The sequence below is a fragment of the Gekko japonicus genome, unplaced genomic scaffold (genome assembly GCF_001447785.1).
Source record: "Gekko japonicus isolate JY-2015 unplaced genomic scaffold, Gekko_japonicus_V1.1 scaffold2663, whole genome shotgun sequence".
In the NCBI taxonomy this organism is placed as follows: domain Eukaryota; kingdom Metazoa; phylum Chordata; class Lepidosauria; order Squamata; family Gekkonidae; genus Gekko; species Gekko japonicus.
This window is the reverse complement of record NW_015168125.1, coordinates 50,566-74,595: the sequence shown is the minus strand read 5'-3', so window position 1 is coordinate 74,595 and position 24,030 is coordinate 50,566. Positions and strand designations below refer to the sequence as shown.

At 46.8% G+C, this 24,030-nt stretch overlaps 1 protein-coding gene across 4 annotated transcripts in view; it reads left to right on the top strand.

The window, feature by feature from the left end:
• The first annotated feature begins 4,036 nt into the window (after nt 1-4,036).
• The window catches only part of METTL22 (methyltransferase like 22), a 25,874-nt gene continuing 5,880 nt past the window's right edge, over nt 4,037-24,030 (top strand). Inside the window, exons 1-12 of one of the 4 annotated variants that reach the window (XM_015414899.1) lie at nt 4,038-4,108; nt 5,218-5,346; nt 7,627-7,676; nt 8,703-8,722; nt 13,269-13,423; nt 14,517-14,870; nt 16,634-16,674; nt 16,983-17,127; nt 18,295-18,366; nt 20,068-20,121; nt 20,330-20,410; nt 23,685-23,787. In XM_015414899.1, coding sequence (XP_015270385.1) covers nt 13,318-13,423; nt 14,517-14,870; nt 16,634-16,674; nt 16,983-17,127; nt 18,295-18,366; nt 20,068-20,121; nt 20,330-20,410; nt 23,685-23,787 — 956 coding nt within the window. In that variant the 5' untranslated portion in view covers nt 4,038-4,108; nt 5,218-5,346; nt 7,627-7,676; nt 8,703-8,722; nt 13,269-13,317. Of the gene's footprint in view, nt 4,109-5,217; nt 5,347-7,626; nt 7,677-8,702; nt 8,723-13,268; nt 13,424-14,516; nt 14,871-16,633; nt 16,675-16,982; nt 17,128-18,294; nt 18,367-20,067; nt 20,122-20,329; nt 20,411-23,684; nt 23,788-24,030 lie in introns of all 4 variants that reach the window. The other 3 variants (XM_015414900.1, XM_015414897.1, XM_015414901.1) reach the window with 3 other exon arrangements.

Here is a 24,030-nt window from a genome sequence, read left to right as displayed (position 1 = left end):
GGGCCGGATCTGACATAAATGAGACCTTGCTGGGCTGGGCCACGTGTGTCATAAAATGTAATGCCAGGTAGCGGAGATACAAATTTTATAAAGGACACAAACACAAAGGGTTTTTTTTTTTACTTAAAATAAAAACATGTTTAAGACATGAGCTCTGTAAGCTGCAAACCCACTTTCCATTGATTGACAATCACCACAGAAATCTCATGCTCAGAGTTCTGAGTCTAGGACCCAGGTTAAAACATGAAATGGCTGAGCGACTAAGAGAGTCTGGCGAAGCAAGCTATGATGCAGCAGCAGAACTGGAAGCAGGAGATGGCCAGTTGGTGGCTACTCTGGCAGGTGTACTCTGTGGCATTATACCCTGCTGAGGCGCCTCTACTCCTCAAACCCCACCGTCCCCGGGCTCCATCCCCAAAATCTACGTGAATAATACAGGAGCACTTTACTAACTTCCCATGCTGTGTGACCTTTTTTTCCCCTTAGGCCCTAAATGAAAAAATCAAGCAGCGTGTTAAAGATAAAATGACATGGGTTATGCTGAGGTAGGAGAACCAATAACATAATGACTGGAAAGGGCTAGTAAGAAAAAGGCAGTTTACGCATGTTGGAACATTACCAGTGGTTTGTTAGACTATACCATTCTTGCCTTTCTTTTTTCACAAATATTTCTGGAGGAAGTGATAAAAGAAGAAGAAGAAGAGATTGGATTTATACCCCGCCCTTCACTACCCGAAGGAGTCTCAGAGCAGCTTACAATCTCCTTTCCCTTCCCCTCCCCATAACAGACACCCTGTGAGGTAGGTGGGGCTGAGAGAGCTCTGACAGAAACTGCTCTTTTTCAAGAACAGCTGTCCCAGAATTATGGCTTCCCCAAGGCCATCCAGCCAGGTGCAAGTGGAGGAGTGGGGAATCAAACCCGGTTCTCCCAGATTAGAGTTCGCACACTTAACCACGACACCAAACCAGTCCTTGAAACAGAAGAGAATTGGCCAGCCTACTTAGCAATGAGCCTAGAGAAACTAAACGAAAGCTGTTTAAAGAGGTGAAATAGACATAGGAGGAAATACGGTTGCCAGGTTGCCCAGTTTCCTGTAGTGGTTAGGAGAGTGGACTCTAATCTGGGAGAACCGGGTTTGATTCCCCACTCCTCTACATGCAGCTGCTAGTGTGACCTTGGGTCAGTTACAAGTTCTATCAAAGCTGTTCTCTCAAGGGCAGTTTTTGAAAGAGCTCTCTCAGCCTCTCCTACCTCACAGGGTGTCTGTTGTGGGGACGGGAATGGAAAGGAGATTGTAAGCCACTCTGAGACTCCTTCGGGTAGTAGAGGGCGGGATATAGATCCAATGTCTTCTTCTTCTGGACATGGACAGGGAACAGGAGGTAGGGTGTGTTGTGTTCTTACATAGACCGCGCACGCGGTCGGGTCCTCACATAGCCATGCAAACGGCTTAAGCTTCGTTCTCCTAGACAACAGCCAGCATGGATCCTAGAACGCACCAATCAGGCGGTCAGGATCCTAGAGTGACCTATAGAATGTATATGCACTGTAAATAATCCTATCACGGGTGTGGGTGTGAGTTTGGGTGTGGCTCACTATAAACAGGGCTCCGGTCCTGCTTTCCTTGTCTTGTTTTCCCGAGCTGAAATAAACTATGAGCTGTTTCACTTGTCAACACGTCTGGACCCAGTACTTTACAGGGTGCTAGCTCCAATCTGGGAAACTCCTGGAGATTTTGGGATGGCGCCTGGGCAGGACAGGTGCCTCAGTGGGTACAATGCCACCCCCTCCAAAGCATCCATTTTCACCGGGGGATCTGATCTCTGCAGAGGAGCTGTGATTTCAGGGGATCCCCAGGTCTCACCTGGGGCCTGGAAGGAACCCCTAGAAGGAAATCTGCACACCAGCTACTTGGAATGGGAAACGAGGAAACAAGGCGTTTTAAATCCTAATTGATATGCTGTTACGAGAGATGGGATGGCATAGGTGGACTGTGGGGAGACCCCAGTTGAAATCCCTGCTCAGCCTTAAAGCTGGGGCCAACAGGGCCATTCACTTCTCAGTTTAACCAACCTCACAGGGTTGTTGTGAGGCTAAAATGGATGAGGGGAGATCACTTTTGTTGTAAGCAGTTTATGAAACACTTTATACTCTGCCACTGACTAACAGGTTTGACTTGGTGGGTGCACTTAGCACTTCCATGGTGCATATGTTAAGTGCCATTTATGATTCTAACATCATGAATCTATTCAGGGATTAACTTTGGTTCATTTGTGACTGTTGTTTGGATGCATGCTGGGAAGGTAAAATGCTGAAAGAACAAAATGTTAACTTGCTATTTTTGCTGAGGCTTATGGCCTAGGTAGGCCAGCTATAACTGCGCATGTCCCTGGCTAAACGAAGAACAATGGCACCTTGTAAACCATATCAGCTAAATAGATACTTTTAGAATTTTACAGTCTAAGAGAAAGAAACACTTACTGTTCAGCTAAAAGAAAAAAAACCTGTACTTGGGAAAGCCCAGTCTAAAAGGTTTTCTGCCAATCAGATACCTGTTAGGTCAGAGTGCTGATGTTTGATGGAACCAATAATTATGATTTATTTGTAAGCGTCATATGGAGTTAGGGCTGCCAAGTGGGGGCGGGGGGGCGGGCAAACCCCCGCTTTGGAGGCCCAATTTCCGCCGCCGCGGAATCGGGCCCCGGGGGGAACTCCGCCCCCCCGAAGCGCAGCGTGGCTGCGTCACCAGAGGTGACGCAACCACGTCAATCACGTTGGGGGCATGGCCCCGATCATCAGAGGGAAAACTCTATGGTTTTCCGACGATCGGGACCACGCCCTCAACGTGATCGACGTCGCGCGTCACTTCCAGTGATGTGCTGGCGACGCGCACGATGAGGGACGGCTCCCGGAGTGCGGCGAGGCTCCCCCGCCGGTGAGTAAAATTCACTTGGCAACCCTATATGGAGTATAAAACCCTATGTCTCCCATTGTAACCTCGGGGAGAGCTGTGGGATCCAAAACTTGACTGGATCTGCAACCTTCCTCATTTGTTGATCAATAAAGTACAAGATCTGATTCTGCTCTACAGGATCGTACTGAGTGTTTTCTCAAATTGGGCTGGGGAAACACACACACTCAGACAGGGTTATTTTCTGTACATCACTTTCTTTCCCTCCCACTTCTGTGATGAGACTAGAGGAGGGGAAGACATTGCGCAAACTAGATGGATGAAGGGTGTAATAAAATCTAAGTTCAAACATAACTCTAGCAGCCTTCAAGCCAAGATGGGGCTGCAGGGCTTGGTGCCGTATCTTCTGCACCCAAAGCGTAATTAATAGGTGGAATTCACTTCTGCAAGAAGTGGTGGCGGCTGCAAGCATATACGGCTTCAAGAGGGGATTGGATGTACATCAGGAGCACAAGGGATAGATGGAACGCTCTGTCTAGGGCAGTGATGCTCTGTCTTCTTGGCACTTGGGGGGCCACAATGGGAGGGCTTCTGGAGTTCTGGCCCCACTGGTGGACTGCCTGATGGGTTTTGGTCCCTCCCTGTATGACAGTGTTGGACTGGATGGGCCATTGGCCTGATCCAACATGGCTTCTCTTATGCTCTTATACGGGAGCCTTGGTGTTGTGTGATGGACACCATTTCAGAAAGGCTGAAAAGTGAAACGTAACGCAATTTACACAGATCTGTCTGTCTGTGTGTGCGTGTCAGCTTTTAATAATATGGCACAAAAAGATGTTGGCTGAAATATGACTGAGGGAATAACTGATAAGCCATTGACCAGAGGGCAGCTGGCTTAGCCAACATCCGGGACATTCCCTTTTCTCGCTCTTGGCTTGCGCGCCACCCTTTTCTCCTCAGGCCAGCGTTATTGGGCGGCGCGGTTTGGCTGGCTCGAGGCGAACTTTTGCCTCGTCGCCCTGACAACCAACCCAGCGGCGGCTGCGGATTGGGCAGGCGCGGAAGGATTTGGAGTAGGCGGGGCCAAAGGGAGCTCGGAACGCCGCCGGAAGTGAGTGGGCGGGACGTCGCCGGGGAAGAGGCAAAATGGCGGCGTCGGGGCGAGGTGCCTCTGCTGGGCGGCTGCGGGAGGGGAGGTGAGAGGCGAGGCGCATTTGCAGCCCCCTCAGAGGCTGTAATTCTGCTTTGGCGCGAAGGAGACCCCGCTTTCCTTCCCCTTTCCCCCGCTTCAGGGGTTGCTAGGTGCTTGCCTCCATCCCTCGTAATAAAGTTTCCAAGGGCCCTTTGACTCCCTTGCGGCGCTAGACTGTTTCTGCGCATGTGCGAGTGTCTTGGCTTCTCTCCTTTGCATATTTGAGCTATGACAAATAAGAGCCGTTAAAGAGTTAATTTTATGGGCTCTTAAAGACTAACTAGAAGAGGCAATTCACAGTGAAGATATCTCTGGGCATGTGGAGAGTGCTTTTTCAGTTTTTTGTATATTTTTTAACCATTAAGTTAATTGTATGGCCTCTTAAAGACTAACTAGAAGAGCTAAGATTCACAGTGAAGATATCTCGGCATGTGGAGAGTGCTTTTTCAGTTTTCTGTGTATTTAGGCTGTGTGGTAACAACCCCCCTGGAATTTTGTGTCATGTAGTTATTTAGAAAACTAATTATCTTGTAATTTTTTTCCCGTGGGGACCCAAGCCAGCTTACAAAAAAACACTTAAATCAACAATTTAAGAAACAAAACACAGTTTAAATAAGGAAAACAAAAAAATGAGTACAAGTTCTGGTTTTTGTGGGATGACGCATGCCGTGGCTCTGAGCATGTACCTTTTCATTTCTCTTTTTATATATTAAGACTGTGAAACGGGAGGGAGGGAGGAATCGTGATGTTTTGAACCAGAAGAACTAGTTAATTTTTAGTAGATATTTTATTTTAATTTTATATAGGATACAGAGAAAGGGGTATGAGGGGGAAAGAGAAATAAGCGTAAGAGTCTTTTACAAATATTAAAGACAATATAAAAAGTGAGTGAATTAATAAGTCTAGATAATCATTATAACATTACCAATAACACTATTTCCTTAAAATATATTATTCACTATTCCCAATAAACTAGTTAATTTTTTTAATGCTAGTTGTTGAGCCTTTCAAGATATTTATCAAATGCCCTCTTTTTTTTGTTGTCGTAACAAGTTTGCATATCTGGGAGGGGCAGCTGGGTCCCTGTATTTGCACCTTTTCCCTTCGTTGCAGGTCGTATTCCTCTTAGCTTGGCTCCTGTCTGGGGTCCAGGAATGTGGGGGAAGAGAAAATGTGTACACTCCATTAGGGTTGGTGGGAGTCCACCCTCAGCTCCAAGCCCATTACTGTAATATTGTCTAGGTATGTCTTCTAGGAATAAAACTGACATTTGTAATAAGGGGGAATGCATAGGGTGGAAAGTTTGTTTGTGTGTGTTTGGGTTGAGGTGCTGGGCCCAGAGAAATTATTCTTGGGTCCTGCACCCCTGTTCTCAGAAATGGAGATTCTGTAATAGTAGTGTAGCAGCAACACCATTCTTAGGACACTTACACTCTTCATAATGTACCTGAAGAAGTGTGCATGCACTTGAAAGCTCATACCCAGAATAAACCTTTGTTGGTCTTAAACGTGCCACTTGACCTGAACTTTGTTTTGCTGCTTCAAACCAACACGCCTACCCACCTGAATCCCCCTTCATAATGAATATAGAAAGGTGTAGCTGCTTAGCGTGACACTGAAAATCTCAGTGTAGCTGCTTAGCGTGACACTGAAAATCTCAGTTGTCAAGATGTATTACTTAACAGAAATAACCTGCCTCCCACCATCAATAACCCCTGTTAGAGGTCTCTATGGTCTTTCCTCCTCTGCACTACTGGGAGGAGGGTGCTATGGGGGGGGGGACCCTTTGAATTAATTCTTGATTCTTTGAAGTGTCTTCTACAGATTTCAAAGGTGCCATGTTAATCTCTATGATATCCCTAGTAGGGTTCAATTATTTATTTGTTTGTATTTTTACCTGACTTTTCTTTCCAAAATTGACCCCCGAGGTGGCTTCCATCCGTTTGAAATACGGATAGACTGTAATGGAGGAGAAGAGAATCTGTTACGCATATTCTCCTGCATTGTGAATTTCATAAAGAAGAAAGATTGCAATTAATTATTCCACTCCTCTCTAAATTCATACCACTGAAGTATTATAATGAACTTTAGGTCTGAAGTGCTCTGGAAATAAATATCTCTTAAAACTTATGTGGTGGCAAAAATTTGTACTTTAGCAATTAAGAAGCGGAAATGTTTGGAATGATCAAAATAGTTTTTTGGAGCTCCGAGTTTAAGGAATATTAGATGATTTTAAGAGATGGTTTTTGACCGTAATAAACATTGACTGACTGACTGATTGAGAATATAATGAAAGGTGCTCAGAGAAACGGTCCTTAATGGTTTCTAGCAGCCGTGGCTGCTTCCTCTTCTCCCTCTGCTGTTAAGAATGTCTTGGTAATCAAGAGGAAGGAAGCTGCTGTCTAACCTGGGTCCAAGCAAGTTACCACTGGTGCTACTCACACTGTAGGTTGCCTTGAATGCAGCAGCAGAAAGATGGACCAGAAATATCGTTTGAGAGGGTAGCTGTTAGCTTTGAGTTTAGCAGCACCTTGGAGACCAACAAGATTTTGGAGGTACAAGCTTTTGAGAGTCACTGCTCTTGTATCAGACAAACGGAGCATTGACTCTTGAACGCTTATACACGAAAAAAAAATTGTTGGTATCTAAAAGTGTCACTGAACTTGAATAGTTATGAATATAGTTGTATAGTCTGTCCTTTAAAACCACTCCTAACAGTCTAGTGTTATTTCTGCAAAGATCTGAATAATGAGGATAGTAATATGTTGGCAGAATCAACTAGTTATGTCTGGACAGCAGAGAGCCTTTGAAGGCCTTTTTAGACAGGTGGTGATCCCTGGGTGTTTATCTGGGGGGGGGAACCATCGAACCCTGTAGGAATTGCTTAATTCTGCCTGGGAATGAGCCATGTCGAGTTTTGCGGCTCTTGCATCAGGAGAGAAATAATTTTGGATCGTAGTGCCTGGCAGTGTTCCCTCTAAGCTGAGTTAGTGTGAGCTAGCTCTCAGTTTTCTAGCCTCCAGCTCCCAGATATTTGTCTTCGCTCAGGAAGGATGGCACCAGGGCAAACGAATTTATGCAGCAGCCACATTGTTCTCTCCCAACTTTAATGCCAGTTGCTCACAAAGTAGAATTTTTGCTCACAAGGCTCCACAGTTTAGAGGGAGCATTGGTGCCTGGATATGTATCATTTTTAGGAGCTTCTTATTACATTTAGCGTTACACTCTTGAGAAGGCTGACAAAAGTCCCAGGCCGTATCGGGTTCCTAATACCTAGGAGTGTGAAAATACTATGCCAAAAGTAGCTCCAAAAAGGAAATCTGGCAATCGACATTTTTAGATCTGTAATGAATTTTTTTATCTCTTGGGTTTTTTTGCCCAGGAAAAGTTTAGAAATGTCAGTCACATTTACTTATCTCTGAAGATTTGTTCAGCCACACTGGAAGCGTTTCCACAAGAAATTGCTTGCGAAGAATGTAGTTTTTTTCCCTTTTCAGTAAATTAGTTTTGTTTAAATTGCAGATCCCACGAAAGACAGCGGAACAATTAGGGATAAATAGAAGAATTCAAAGGTAGGTAGATTAATTTATGCATTGAACTATTCAAAAGGGGGAGGATTTCTGTCTCGCACAATGGATCACAAAGAGAATTCAGAGCCTACCCGCGACTGTGTACTCAGGAAAAGGAACAGCGTTTGGAGCCATTCTGAGATTTCTGAAATAACTTAGGAAGTGATTGGGGTTTTTTTCACACAAATCCTAAACGGCAGTTTTGCAGTTATTTGTAAAGGAGTCTTACTGATGGGATTTAACTGAACTGAGAAATGATTTTAAAAATTAAGAAAGGTACCATTTTGGGGCAGGAACGCACAGGAACGGAGTTCCGGCTGGCTCCTGAGTTGGCCACAGCCAGCAGGAACTCATTAGCATAATAGGCCACACCCAACAGCAGAAACTCATTCGGATTGGCTACATTAGAGGTGTGTGGCCTAACATGCAAAGGAGTTCCTGCTACAAAAAAAGCCCTGGGTTTTGACATCAAACAAGGTAAACAGAATAAGGAGCAAAAGGTGGGTGTGGCTGGATGACCACACTTCTGGTAACATGGGGGTGCGGCCTAATGTGCAAATAAGCTGTGCTGTCAGGGGTGTGGCCTAATATGCTAATGAGTTGGGTGTGACCTATTATGCTAATGAGTTCCTGCTGGGCTTTTTCTACAACCCCCCCCTCCCCCGAAGGTACCCAAAGTATGTTGTCAAAGGCTTTCACTGCCGGAGTTCATTAGTTGTAGATTTTCCATACTGTAGGGCCATCGTCTTGGCGTTGCCACACAGCCCGGAAAATCTACAACAACTAATAAAGTACCCAAAGTAGTTTAAAAAATAAAAGTATATATCAGTATACACAATGTAATCAACAAGAGAAACAGCAAGAAAGGTTTGCCTTTAACATTTTAATGTAAAATTTCAGTTTGTTGCCTTGCACACAGAAATTACTGATCTAGACACTATTACTTTCCTGCTATACATTTTGGGTTGGTCAAGGTTGTTTTTTAAGGTTGAAAAGAGATGCTGTCTGTCTTGTTTTCTTTATTTGCAGAATCACAGATAATTGGTCGTGTAAGTGGTAAAAATATTATATCTTAGATGCATTTACTGTGCTTCTGATTTCTCTCATTAATTTGCTGTGTGCTACTAAAAACTGGTCGCACTTTGTGTGGGTGAGTGAAAGAATGGGGGGGGGAATCCATGCTGTTCAGCAGTCATAAAATTCTAAGGGTAGTTGGCTGTCAACCCTGACATTAAACCCCTACTTGTAATGTCAGCCTGACATACAGCAATTTAGCTAGTTCCCTTGCTTTTTTTCTCTGGCACTGAACGCTGTACTACTTTCCCTGCGTCAGTCTACAGCTAGAGATAAAGGAGCAGTGTCAAAAACAATAAGTTGAAAGAGGGAAGAGGAGAACAGGGGAATGGATCTTCCAAAATACTTAAGCCCTAGTTAGGCCTAACCTCCTCTCCAAGATGAAATCCCACAGATTGATTCCCTGCAGATAAGAGTAAAGAGAAGCCATGTTGGATCAGGCCAATGGCCCATCCAGTCCAACACTGTCACACAGTGACCAAAACCCAGGTGCTGTCAGGAGGTCCACTAGTGAGTCCAGAACTCCAGAACCCCCAAGCACCAAGAAGACAGAGCATCACTGCCCCAGACACAGTGTTCCATCTGTCCCTTGTGGCTAATAGCCACTGATGGACCTCTGCTCCAGATGTTGATCTAATCCCCTCTTGAAGCTGTCTCTGCTTGTAGCCGCCACCACCTCCTGCGGCAGTGAATTCCACACATTAATGACTCTTTGGGTGAAGAAGGACTTCCTTTGATCTGTTCCAAAATCAAACCAGACCTAACTCTGCTTATCAACACCAATCTAGGAGTTCAGCAATGACCTGCAGCATTTTCCCTCTTTCTCCCCACTTGCGTGGCATGGAGCTGTAAGATTTCCTCACATGGAACAAACTGTGGGGTTTTTTGGTGGTGTCCAAAGAACTTTTGGTTAGTCCACTTGCTTGCCAATCAGGTTTCTGCACCATAGTTAAATCCAGGTTTGCCAGCAAGGAGGTTTGTTTACGACTGTATGTAGAGGTCTGGGATGAACATGGTGTGCTCAGCAAGAGTTTGCCAGCAGGACTGTTAGCTGCATGTGAAAAGGAGCCTCAGATTTATGCCAGACTCAGGTGTTTAGTTGTTGATTGGCCACATAAGCTCTGGTGTGCCACAGTGTGCCGAACACGTTGCTCCAATCTCGTTACAGGGCATATGCAATTCTATCTCTCTTAAGAGTCGAGAGATCCCTTCCCTAGTTCCACACTTTGACTGCAGGCATAGCGTCCCTTCTGTGAAGAGCCGTTCATGTGAGACATCCAAACTGCTTTACTTCATCCCCCAGGAGCATCACTGAACAACTGTTTAAAACGGGTGTCAAACATGCACCCGGGGGTCGGATCAGGCCCCCGGAGGGCTTCTATCAGGCCCGCAGTGGAACTGGCTGTCTTCTGCTTCTTTTTCCAGTTCTGCTGCTGCTGCATCATCGTACAGATACACACCTGAACAGCATACCCAAGATTGCAACAGCACAGACATTTTGATGCCGTAATTCAGAGCAAGAGGTGTCAGTTATCAGACACTGTTAAATAAACAAAATGTTGCAAGAGTGCTGTTTTAAGCGTGTTCTTATTTTAAGTTTAAAAAACCCTTTGTGTTTGTGTCCTTTATAAAGTTTGTATCTTCGCTACCTGGCATTACCTTTTATGACACACATGGCCCGGCCCAGCAAGGTCTCATTTATGTCAGATCCGGCCCTCATAACAAATGAGTTCGACACCCCTGGTTTAAAAAGTATCTACATTATCAAAAGCTATCTCTGTGCTACACTTTTTAGAATGCTTTGTATTTTGATTATCTTCCTTGCTGTGTTGGCGGTCTAACAGTGTATGATGCTAACTGAATTGGGATATGTGTGTGGAAACTCACAATGTTATGCAGTGACACATACACACACCGTTAAAATATTTATGTGTTCCTGGTGTGATAGAATGGTCTCATTGTTTGTTTGTTTATTTATTCAAAGCATTTTATGTCATCCCTTCTCTCCTTCGACTCAAGGCAGCTAGCAATATAGCCACAAGTTGCTAGGCCACAAAAAAGAGCTTATTGTCAAGATAAAAACAAACATGCCAGAAACAAACAAAAATTAAAAACCAATACAAATCCAAGTAAGGAATGAAACACACACACACACAGAGATTAAAACATCTGCACAGACTAAAAACAAACATGCAGATTACAACCACAGCTTAAGGATTTTAGCTTCCAGCAAATGCCTCCTGAAATAAAACTGTCTTGCAGGACTTCCTAAAGGCAGCCAAAGAAGGCGCTTCAGTACCCACTCAGGTAGGCCATTCCAGAGGACTGGACCGGCCACCCGGAAGGCCCGTGAGCTAGCTGTTGCGTACAGGACAAATGTTCTGTCTGCTGAGGCGGAAAGAGAAGTTGCAGAATGTTGATGCTGGAGGTGATTTTGAGGGATCTATGGGGCAAGAGGGCCTGTGTGAGGTTACCATGAGAGGGAGGCAGAAAGCTGGGAACCAAAGTAGGAAGACAGCCCCGGAAGGCAGGGTGACAGAAGGAGCAGCGGACTATTTGAGTGAGTTGAGAAGCAGGGGCTTAGTGAGTTGAGAAGCAGGGGCCCTGAGGTAGGACGCCTGGCTCCTCTGCCTTCAACAGCTGTGCTTCAGACCAAATCCGTTTGGTGCCGACTTTCCCCCAAATTGCATCTCCCTTGTAAGAAACGTTTCGACCAGCGATGCAGCTGTGGATGGGAGAGGAGCCCTGTTGGCAGGGAGTGCAGAGAAGGCTGACGAAGCCATGGGGTAAGATTTCACGCAGGGCTGAGGGGCAGGCAGAATCAGTGACCGGAGAGGTTCAGGAAACAGTACGTTCTCTATTCTTGGGCTCCATCGTCAACCAACAAGGAGACAGCAAACAAGAAACCAGAAAGAGACTGAGACTGGAAAAGGAGGTTTTCAAACAGAGGCTAGATGGCCATCTGATAGCAATGCCGATTCCGTGAACTTGGGCAGATTACGAGAGGGAGGGCAGGAGGGGCTGCATCAGTGCTTAGTTCTCGTGGCCCGTTCTTACACGCCCAGGGAAATGCTGATTGCCACTTTGGGGTCAGGAAGCCATTTTTCTCCAGGCCAGTTTGGCCGAGGATCCTGGAGGTTTTTTTGTCATCTGGGCATGGAGCAGGGGTCACTGGGGGTGTGTGTGGGGGGGAGAGGTATTTGTGAATTTCCTGCACTGTGCAGGGGGTTGGACTAGATGACCCTGGAGGTCCCCTTCCCACTCTATGATTCTATGAAGGGCAGCCATGGAAGGAGCTAGAAAAAAATTCTTAACTGTGTATGGGTGTGAAGTTGGACCGTGGGGGAAGCTGACGGGAAGGAAGTTGATTCATTTGAAATGTGGCGTTGGAGGAGAGTCTTACAGATCCAGGGACCACCAAAAGGACAAATGAATGGGTTATAGATCAATTCAAACCTGAACTCTTCCTAGAAGCCAAAACGGCTGAACTGAGGCTGCCGCGCCTGAACTCTCCCTAGAAGCCAAAACGACTGAACTAAGGCTGCCGCGCTTTGGTCACATTACGAGGAGACAAGAGTCACTGGAAAAGACAATAATGCTGGGAAAAGTTGGAGGCAGCGGGAAAAGAGGAAGACCCAACCTGCGACGGAGTGACTCAGTCAAGGAAGCCGCAGAGGCTCTCCGTTGGCAAGACCTGAGCAAGGCTGTTAAGGATAGGCAGGGGTAATTTCATAGAAAAAGAGGTGCAGGAGCTCATTAGCATAACTCATTAGCATAATATTTGCATATGCCACACCCCCTGACATCACCAGCAGTGTGTCAGAAGGCAACACCCACTGCTCAGGCACCACTGGACTGTTTTGGATTGCTAGCTATGGGGGGGGGGTTCCTCACACAGATCTGCCCTCACAGAGGAGGGAGAGCTTGTACCTGAATAAAATTTGGTCTTAAAGCTGCCACTGGACTGTTTTGGATTGCTGTCTATGGGGGGGCTCTGGGAGCAGGGGGCGGGGCTTATTGCATGTGCCTGCCCCCTGGGCTCTTTACTGCTGGAGCTCTGCTCCTGTGTGCTCCTGCAGGAAATGACCCCTGAGGATAGGACATTTGGGAGGTCATTAATTCGTAGGCTGCCTTGCGTCAGAAGCAGTGCTCCCTCTAAGCTCTGGAGTCTTGTGAGCAAAAATCCTGCTTTGTGAACTACCGGCATTAAAGCTGTGAGCGGGCAATTTGGCTGCCACATAAATTAGTTTGCTCTGGAGCGGTCCTTCCTGAGCGAAGACAAAAATGTGTGAGCTTGAGGCTAGAAAACTGTGCTAGCTCACACTAACTCAGCTTAGAGGGAACACTGGTCAGAAGCCACTCGATGGCACGTAACACACACGCACACAGAGTGCATACCAGTTTGCAATCGCCAGCTCTTCCCCCACAATTCTCTCCGGTGGATCTGAAACAGATTGACCACCAGACCGCCTTGCCCACCCTTTCCCCCCGTCTTAAGCCATTTCTGTCTTCCAATTCCAGATGTTTCTGTCACCAGCCGGCCATAGCAGGCGCAGAAGAGCGAGAGGCTATGGATGAGGTGACGTTTCGGAGTGACACCGTGCTGTCTGATATCCACATGCACGTTCCCAGCAAAAGGCATCTTATGGTGAGACTGAACACTGCCGGCCAGCCAGGTAACCTTTCCAAAGGATCTGTGACTTCCTGCAGGTGAATTGTTCTTCGCCACGGCCGGTTTTTCAGCAGCCGTTATAGGAAAAACAGAGCCTAGATCCCCCATTGTTGTGTGGCCTGTCGGCCTTTTGCAGAACTTCTCCACGCGTGTTCCGTCCGCTCCATGGAGCTTCCTGGGTTTCCAGGATCCTTACAAAACCTGCCCCCATTTTTAGCCAAAATGCCCACCGCTGATGATGCCGAAAGAGTTGGTGGAGCTTTTCAGGATCTCTTCCCATCTGCGCTGGTGGAAACTGATTCCTTGACCCTAAAAAGGTAAAGGTTCCCTTGCTCGAAAGCCAGTCGAATCCGACTCTAGGGTTGCGGTGTGCTCATCTCCGTTTCAAAGCCGAAGAGCCAGCGCTGTCCGAAGACGTTTCTGTGGTCACGTGGCCGGCATAACTAAACACCAAGGCGCACGGCACGCTGTTACCTTCCCACCAAAGTGGTACCTATTTATCTGCTTGCAATTTCTTGCTTTCGAACTGCTAGGGTCCTTGACCCTACCTAGGCACTAAAAAAACTAAACAAAAAACCCCCCACTTTAAGAACATAAGAGAAGCCATGTTGGATCACCCCAGTGGTCCATCTTGTCTATGTGTCACACAGTGGCCAAAACCCAGGGGCCATTAGGAGGTCCACCAGCAGGGCCAGAACTCTAGAAGCCTTCCCACTGTTACCCCCCCAAGCACCAAGAAGACAGAGCATCACTGCCCCAGACATGTGGATAGTATGGTGGTCATAACCGTGGGGGGGGGGTAATACAGCAGAAGTGTCGGTAGAGTCAGATATTTACTAATACCAAATCCAGATGCGTGAAGAAGCTCTTTGTCAAAATTGAGGGACGTCCTACTTAGAGGTTTATTTAATGGACTGATATTTGGGGAGATGCAGATCGATTATCGAGTTGGGGAAGGTCTTGATTCCTAGAAGTTTGATGAATTCTGACAAATATAATTCCTGTGTTTACCAGGCTTGGTTTTGCCGGACAAAGTATTTACAGTGACCACGCTTCTTAACACTGCGCTATCAGACCTCAGATTCTTCCCTTTTCAGTATTTCTCTCGCAGTTCAAGCTCCTTTTGAGCAAAAGTCGCCGGAAACTTGAGAAAAAAGAGAAAGACTTTAAAAAGCAAGACGCGAAGTGCCGGCAGACATATGGAAAGAAGTTGGAGGAGGAGGAGGAGGGTAAGCAAAATGACTCCGCCGGGGAAAGAAAGGCTCCCGAAGGGATTGAAGCTCTGTTGGACGAAGACGGGGATCTGGAAGTTGTCCGAAAGCCTCGGTTGCCCAGCGAGGAAGCTGAGGATCTTTCGAGGGACAAAGTATGTCCCATCATTTTGACTAAAGGTAGAGACGTCTTGGAAGAGGAAGAGCACGAAGACAAGAGCTGCGACGTTATTAAAATAGGTCAGTAAGACCCGCCTCCCCTGCCTTTTGGTACCTGCCCAGTTGCCTGCTAGGCACTGTCTGTCATCTGTGGAGCATTGTTTTTTTTAAGTACCTCCCACCATCTGATTAAAAACTGTTATAAATCAGGCCGTCTACCATCGCCTGTTAAAATGTCAAAGGAGACGCTGACGTTGGATTACTCGTGTTTAATGCCATCTTGTTTTACTTGCTTAACTGTTTTAACTGTTCTTATTTCTTGGTTTTTATTGTTTTTATTACGTCGTGAGCCTCCCTGAGCCCATTGGTGGGGTAGGACGGGGTATAAGTTAAATAAATAAACGGACAAATGTAGCATTTGGACCTGGCCCAATTTCATTCTTCATAGCACAATCCAAATGTAATTCTGGGTAGACGAGCCTCAAGGGGTAGAGCGTTTTTCAGGCAAGGAGCCACTACCAAAAAGGCCCCATTTCTGGTTGCCACCTGCCTCATCTCCGAAGGCAGAGGCCGGGAGATCAAGGCTTCAGAAGAGGATGTAAGGTGGCGGGCTGGACGATCTGGGTAGAGGCAGTCCACTTAGGGCCCGAAAGGTACTTTTAATTTTGCCCAGAAATGGATGGGCAGCCAGCAATGTTCCCTCTAAGCTGTGGAGTCTTGGGAGCAAAAATTCTGCTTTGTGAGCTACTGGCATTAAAATTGTGAGCGAGCAATTTGGCTGCTGCATAAATTAGTTTGCTCGGGAGCCCTCCTTCCTGAGCTGAGACAAAAATGTGTGAACCGGAGGCTAAAAAACTGTGAGCTAGCTCACACTAACTCAGCTTAGAGGGAACACTGGCAGCCAGTGCGGGTCTTTCAGGGTGATCCCTACGTACCACCCCTGCCGCATTCTGGACCATAACACTTTTTAATGGAGACCTCACATAAAAGTCATTCCAGTAAGCTAACCGGGATTTGACCAGAGTACAGATCACTGTGGCCAGATCGCGCTCTTTTGAGGAATGGCCCCAGCTAGTACAGAGCTGGTGTATCAGCCAAAAGATAACAAAAAGCACTACGTGCCACGGAGAAGATCTGAGCCTCCAACTACAGGCCAGGATCCAGCAGCGCCCCAAGCTATGGTGGAGGAGGGCAACCTGGACAGGCTGAATCCTCAGTCCTTGGAATTTTTTCCTAAGTAAATAAGTACATTTTGCGCAATAAAACTCCCACCACGATCACATGCAAACGGGTCCTGTGGGGAGCCAGGCAGCGCCCGGCCTGCCACTCCACGCCAAATGCTTCTTTAAGGCGTTTCACAGAGATTTATTTATCTATTTTACTGGACTTCTATCCCGCCCTCCCCACGTTGTAGGCTCAGGACGGGTGTACCAACATATAAGCCTGCAGTGACTGCAGATTCACAATGAAAAACATATTACAACAATCCGTTAAAATCAGTAAAAATCCCAACACACTAAAGCAACGACGCGCCCTCGACAGATAATACTGTGGTCCCAATCGGCTTCTAGGATCTGCGGTCATCGGAGGGGAGGCCAAATCAAAGTGGATGCCCGCAGCCTCAACTAAAGGCCTGGGAGAAGAACTCGGTCTTGCAGGCCCGTCTTGCAGGCCCTGCTGTATATCTCATAAGGTAGCTCATTCCACCAGGCAGGGGCCAGGGCTGAGAAGGCCCTGGCCTTAGTCAAGGCAAGTTGGACATGCCTAGGGCGAGGGACTAAATGAAATAAAACTTATGAATTGAGCGCTTTTCCCATTACTTGTTTTGCATTTTTTCCCCCCAGAGCACACTATGGCAACCCCTTTAGAAGATGTTGGCAAGCAGGTGGGTAGCTTTTTGCCGCCCCCACCCATTTATCCTTTGTCCATGCCATCCCGTAGTGGTTAAGAGCGCCCAACTCTAATCTGGAGAACCAGGTTTGATTCTGCACTCCTCCACTCGAAGCCTGCTGGGTGAGCTTGGGTCAGTTACAAGTTCTCTCAGAACTCTCTCAGCCCCCACCTACCTCACAAAGTGCCACTTGTGTCAAGAGGAAGGGAAGGAGATTGTGAGCCTCTCTGGGACTCCTTCAGGTAGAGAAAAGAGGGTATAAAACCCAACTCTTCTTCTAACGCTGGCCTCCTGTTTTAAAGGTCTGGAGAGGGGCGTTCCTGCTCGTCGACTACATCCTCTCCGAGCGAGACCTGTTCAAAGACTGCACAGTGCTCGAACTCGGGGGAGGCACTGGGATTGTCAGTATCGCCATGGCGACGGCCGCCAAGACTGTTTACTGCACAGGTATCGTCTTCGTGCGTTATAGTACTGAAGAGTGTCGGGCTGTTGTCTGGGAGGACCCGGGTTCGAATCCCCCACGTGCGCCACAGAAGCTCGCTGGACGGCTTTGGTCCAGTCACACTCTCTCGACCAAACCCGTCTTTCAGGGTTGTTGCAAGGATAAACTGGAAGAGAGAACAATGTAAGCTGTTTTAGGTTTCCACTGGGGAGAAAGTTGGGGCACAAATGAATTAAATAAATAGAACAGTTGTTCTTAGCTGTTGTAGATTTTCTGGGTTGTGTGGCCATGGTCTTGGCATTGTAGGACCTGACGTTTCGCCAGCAGCTGTGACTGGCATCCTCAGAGGTATAACACAGAAAGATGGAGTACTCTCTGCGTTAAGGTGAGAAGAAAAATGGTAGGCAGGTAATTTATATCTACTCAGGAAGGTGGGGTAGGGCTGAGTCGTTATCTTGTAGGAGTCCCCCAGGCTGTGAACATGCTAATGGAGGAGCTTTCCTGAGGAGGTTCTTTTGCATAGGGATTGTTTTCTGAGGAGGTTTCCTGAGGAGGTTCTTTTGCATATGGATTCTAATCTTATCTGTAGTGCTATTGTCAGATGAAGTAGAGCCTTTTGTGTTTTTCAGGACAGGAAACCATGCCCTATTTGTTTAAAACTCTCTTCTTTCCTGTTGAAATTGTGTTTATGTTTTATGAATTTCAGTGGCTTCCGTGTATAATCTGACATGGCAATTGGAAGTGTTGTCCAGCCTTTCAGTGTCTTGGAACAAAATACTGTGTCCTGTTTGAGTTAGGCCATGTTCAGCTGCTGCTGATTTTTCAGGTTGTTCTTAGTTTGCTTGTTTGTTTTTTTTTTAAAAAAGAGCCTGAAGAGCAGTCTGTCAAGTTGAAACACTTAAAGGCGGGAGGAGAAACTTGCTGTGTTAGTCTGCCGTACAAGAGCTGGATTCGAATCCAGGAGCACCTTAGAGCTCAACAAGATTTTCGGGGTTTGAGCTTTCAAGAGTCACAGCTCCCTTCATCAGACAGGTCTCTGTGGTGCTGCCGGACTCGAATCCAGCTCCTCTCTTTGGTCTTGCTCCGCTCGCGTCCTCCTTTGCATTTTTCACGGCCTCCCATCACCTCGTCTCAAGGAAGCGTGACACTTCCTTCTCCAAATGTTTCCCCAGATATTGGCGAAGACCTGCTGGACACGTGCAAACGCAACGTTGCCTTAAACAAACACCTCTCCGAGCCCGCTGGTAAGGTCTCTTTTTGAACTGAGAATATTGACCGGGAGGTTCTCTTGGGAACTGTCGTACAAGCGTTAACAAATTTGTGAACCACCTTGAAGTGGTACGGCTTGTCATGCTACCCCATGTGTTGCCACCTTCCTCTGCCACCACTCTGGATTTAGGGTCCCTTGGGAAGGCTCAGAGTACCCTCCCAAGCCCAACCAAAAATGTCCCTGTTCAGCCGAGAAAATATAGGTATGATGACCAGGCAGAGAACATAAAAGTGGTTTATTAATACAGTAATGGGCAAGGAAGCAAGACAAGGTGCTTAGAATATATATAAAACAGTGTCTAAAGGTAAATAAAACAAATCTAACGCGGCTACCTATTTCTTTAAACTGGTTATTATTCAAGGCCCACAGCCTTTTATACCAGGCCTGTGCCTATACTCACTCTGTCCCAAGTGAGGGATCTTTCTCTCAAACCAGACTGTCCTCTCAGCTTAGCTCTGTGAGAGAAAAGGACACAGTTCCACATCCCACAGAGTTTTTAGTAACAGTCTCCTCATACAATCCCTGGACACCGATTGGTTACAAACGGTGCCAAGCATTGTGGCGATTGTAGGCAGTAGTCTGCTTTCCACTCCCACACAGGTCTCTTGGGCCTAGGCCTCACTAGGTCTTGTCTCCCAGTCCTACACAGATCATGACACAGCTGACCACTGAAGGACTGTCAGAATCGGAGAGAGTAGAATTGTATCTGGTTGGCAGCATTTCATAGAAGATAAGGGCTCTAATTCTACCAGGGCACCAAGACATCGGGCTCACAGTCTCAAAACTGCAGAGACAATTGCCAGGAGGCCAAGCTCTTCTGGAGCAGAGGGGATTTCCGAAAGAGGCAGCGCATCTTTTGCTCAAACAAAAGTTCCCCCCTGGGTATACGTGAGCCCTGGCATCTCTTTGGATCTTGGTCATCTTCTTTGTATTTCAATCTTTTTCTTTTGTTTCCTTTGGAATGGGCATAAATGCGAAAGACTCCATGAACGAGCAAGGACTCGTTAACTGCTGGCGGTTTGAACAGTTTGATGTTTAAAACTCCCTGTGGTTTATACGGTGTTGAATCTGTTCCCTATCTTGGGTGCCAGTTGCTTGGGAGAAAAAGTAGGCCTATATTAAATAAATGGGGGGGGGGGGGGGGATTGGTGTCTTCCTTCCCAAAACTCCAGTTCCCAGGGCGCTGGAGGGGTTGGAAGGTTAACTAACTCGCCCTTCACTTATTGTTCCTCCTGGTTTTCAGATTAGAATTCCCTCCTGTCTTCTGCATTTTTAAATTCTCTTAATATAGGATTTTTTTCCTGCACTTCCTAATCGAGAGCCAGTTTGGTGTAGTGGTTAAGAGTGGCGGACTCTAATCTGGGAGAACCGGGTTTGATTCCCCACCCCTCCACATGCAGCCAGCTGGGTGACCTTGGGCCAGTCACAGTCCTCTCAGAGCTGTTCTCTCAAGAGCAGTTCTCTTAGAGCTCTCTCAGCCCCGCCTACCTCACAGGGAGTCTGTTGTGGGGAGACGAAGGGAAGGAGACTGTAAGCCGCTCTGTGAGTGAAGGGCAGGGCGTAAATCCAATTCTTCTCCTCCTCCTCTTCCTCATTATTATTATTATTATTATTATTATTATTATTATTATTATTATTATTATTTCTCAACACGTCCTCTCTAACTGATTTACAGGAAGTAAAGTTAAGGTCAGGATGTTGGACTGGCTGCGTGATGAGTTCTGCACTGGTAGGTAACTGCTTAAATTCCTTAAAAACTGGGACTTGGATGGTTTCTGTCCATGAACATAATTAGAGCTGTTACCCGTGGGCTACCAAGGGGCAGTGGGCAAGCAGGAGAGAAGGACCACCAGACCCAGATTTGTGGTGGGTCAGCATTATCTGCCTCAATGAAACGGCTTAAGTTCTTCCTGCTTCTTTTTAAAAAATTTGCTCAGATCCTGATATTCGCTACAGCTGGTCCGATCAAGAGATCGCGGAGCTGCATGACCTCACCACTGTGATCCTGGCCGCTGACGGTAAGGGGGTGGGTCCACAGACGTCTCACGGAAGAACCGAGGCTTCCGAGGAGGTGCTTGAAGCCCACAGTCTTTGGGGCTTGTTGGTCTCAAACAAGGAGAAATGGCCCACTTGAGCAGTTTGGCTGGGCAGGGGGGTAGAGTGGGGTTTCCATATTGCCCCCTCCCAACAATCCTTAGGAGGGTCTGTGGCTCAGTGGCAGAGCCTCTGCTGGGCAGGCAGAAGGTCCCAGGTTCAATCCCTGGCATCTCCAGTGAAAAGGACCAGGCAGGAGGTGATGGGAAAGACCTCTGCCTGAGAACCTGTTCTGAGCTGCTGCCAGTCTGAGTAGACAACACTGACCTGCATGGACCAAGGGTCTGAATTCAGTATAAGGCAGTTTCATGTGCTCATGAGCCTCCAACTTATATATTTCTTTCAAGATATGTTTTATTGATGGTAAAAACTCAATAAATATATTTACCCAAAAAAAAAAAAGATATGTTTTATTGCAGTTTCACCATCGTATACAGAGTACATATATACTGTTCAATACGATCATAACTCAAATATAAAGCACAATAAAATTCAGATACTAGCTGGTCTAAATTATTGTAAAGTTGAAAACACCATAAGGAAATTTACCTATAGCTTATATAGAGAGTCTAATTTGGGAGAACCGGGTTTGATTCCCCACTCCTCCACTTGCAGCTGCTGGATGACCTTGGGCAAGCCATAGTTCCGTCAGAGCTGTTGACTCAAGAGCAGTCCTCAAAAGAGCTCTCTCAGCCCCGCCTACCTCACAGGGTGTCTGTTGTGGGGAGGTTAAGGGAAAGGAGTTTGTAAGCCGCTCTGAGACTTCGAGTGGAGAGCGGGGTATAAATCCCATCTCTTCTTCTTCTAATAGTGATTAACCAAGATATTCCATGCCATTAAACAACATAAGTAGCAGTTAAAAAAAACCCTTTAACATAAGGAAAGGTCATTAATTGAATTAGGGATGGTTTCTTTTGAAACGAGGTATTCTAGAATAGGAAACCAGACAGCCAAGAAAGTAGATGAGGAGAGAGGGCATCCTAGTTGGTTAATAGTGTCAGGGAGCTTGGCCGTTATGACCACTACCTTGATGGAAGTGGCACACATCCTGACAAATGGAATCCTTGACACCAGCATAATTAGAAGAATAGGTACGGCTACTATCTATGGCCTACTATACAAACTTGTAGCAATTGCAAAAGCATATAAGAAAACAACATCTCGTCGTGTGTATATATAAAAATGTTATGCGTGTATTTCCGGATGTGTGTCATTGCAATATAAAGAATACTGACTACTGGGGAAGGCCCGAAGAGGCCGAAACACGTATGGTCCTTAGGTCAAAACGTTTTACCCATCAATTGTATTTGTATCTATATATCTAATAGCGAAAGGCACCCCCTGCGTGCGGATACTTATTTCCGCACATCGGGGGCACCTGGGGGGGAGGGTGATTTTTGTGCACACTTGGGGCAGTCCCCAGGTGTGCACAAAAATCTAAAAACCCAGAAAAAATATCGGAGGGATACTTAAATCCCCCCAAAGTGGAGGAGACGGGGGGAACCGGCGGGATGGGGGGGAACTTACCTCCTCCTCCTGCTTCTGCCTCATAAGTGTGGAGGTCCCCCCCCCACGAGTATCGCGGGTCCCGCCCCTTGTAATAACTAACTTGGTTGTATAAGCCTTTAAGTCTGAGACTTAGACTATTTCTTTTAACCGCAGTATATTTTAGCTATCTGTACACCCTAATAAACGTTTGTATTTTTTATATAATATAGTTGTTAGCTTGACCTTCTTTGTTCGCAGCTGATTTTGGGTTGAGTTTCCTTCCCCCCCCCTTCATGTTATGTAGGTACTCCATAGTTTTTTTATGCCAGAGGTTTATGCGAGTTCCATCTAGTTGCCACTTGTAGCAATTGCGAGAAGAAAGGAGACAGTTTCTCCAAATTATATCTATCTGCTTTCATCCTACCGTGGCCTGGGTGGCCCAGTCTAGCCCAATCTCGTCAGGTCTCAGAAGCTCAGCAGGGTCGGCCCTGGCTAGTATTTGGATGGGAGACCTCCAAGGAACGCCAGGGTCACAACACAGAGGCAGGCAGTGGCAAACCACCCCTAAACGTCTCTTGCCTTGAAAATCTGACAGGGTCGCCATCAGTCAGCCGTGATTTGATGGTGAGGGGGGGAAAAACACCTTTTATCTCACCTTTCCTACTCCAAGGAGTTCAAGGTGGCCCATACACACAATAGCCCGCCCCCCCATTTAGAAGAAGAAGAAGAGATTGGATTTGTACCCCGCCCTTCACTCGGAGTCTCAGAGCGGCTTACAAACTCCTTCCCCTTCCCCTCCCCACAACAGACAGCCTGTGAGGTAGGCGGGGCTGAGAGAGCTCTGACAGAAACTGCTCTTTCAAGGACAGCTCTGACAGAACTGTGGCTTGCCCAAGGTCATCCAGCAGCTGCACGTAGAGGAGTGGGGCATCCAACCTGGTTCTCCCAGATTAGAGTCCGCGCAATTAACCACAACACCAAACTGGCTCTTAATCTCAAAATGATCCTGTGAGATAATTAATAATTATTATTACTATCGTATGGCGTTGTGTGTAGAATAGCCAGGAGATCCTAAGATTGTTTGGCAGCCAGAAGTTCCAGCTGTTTAGAATTATGCACGACTAGGTGGCGAGCTAGACTTGTTTTTTTAAGGCAAGAGACATTTCAGAGGTGGTTTGCCACGGTCTGCCTCTGCGTCACGGCCCTGGTATTCCTTGGAGGTCGCCCTTCCAAATCCTAGCCAAGGCCGACCCTGCTTAGCTTCCGAGATCTGGCTAACCTGGGCTATCTAGGTCAGGACATCTTTGTGGTGGGTTGGGCTGAGGGATTGGGACTGGCCTTAGGACACTCCCCTTGTATCCTGGTCTCCCCAGCCCTGAAAAGACATCCGAACTCTAACACTACACTTCCTGTTGTTCAGCCTGCCTCTTCCTTGGCCTCTCGCATATAAAAGATCTCTAGCAGCTGATGCCGAAAGAGGCCTTTCCCTGCCTGAGACTCCAGAGAACCAGTTAGAAGACGTTTTACTGGGCAAATGGACCGATGGTGTGATTCCATATACAGCAGCATCGCATGATCAGGTCCTGAAATGGATAACAGCTTCAAAACGTGGCTAAAAATCAGCTTTGGAGCAGAATTCAAAGTTCACATGCGCGTAGTTGATCCTCCCTCGTTTCCTCCTGACCTGCTCGTTTCTCTTCTCTCTCGCAGTATTTTATGACGACGATCTAACAGACGCTTTCTTCAGAACGCTGTACCGGATCACCCACAACTTGAAAAAACCCTGCTCTGTCTACCTGTCGATAGAGAAGAGGTGAGCGAAGCCTCTAACTGCACCATGCTTGTGTGTTCCGTGTTCCCTCTAAGCTGAGACAGTGTGAGCTAGCTCACAGTTTTTTAGCCTCCGGCTCACACATTTTTGCCTTCGCTCAGGAAGGATGGCTCCAGAGCACACTAATTACTGCAGCAGCCAAATCGCTCGCTCACAACTTTAATGCCGGCAGCTCACAAAGTAGAATTTTTGCTCACAAGACTCCACAGCTCAGAGGGAACATTG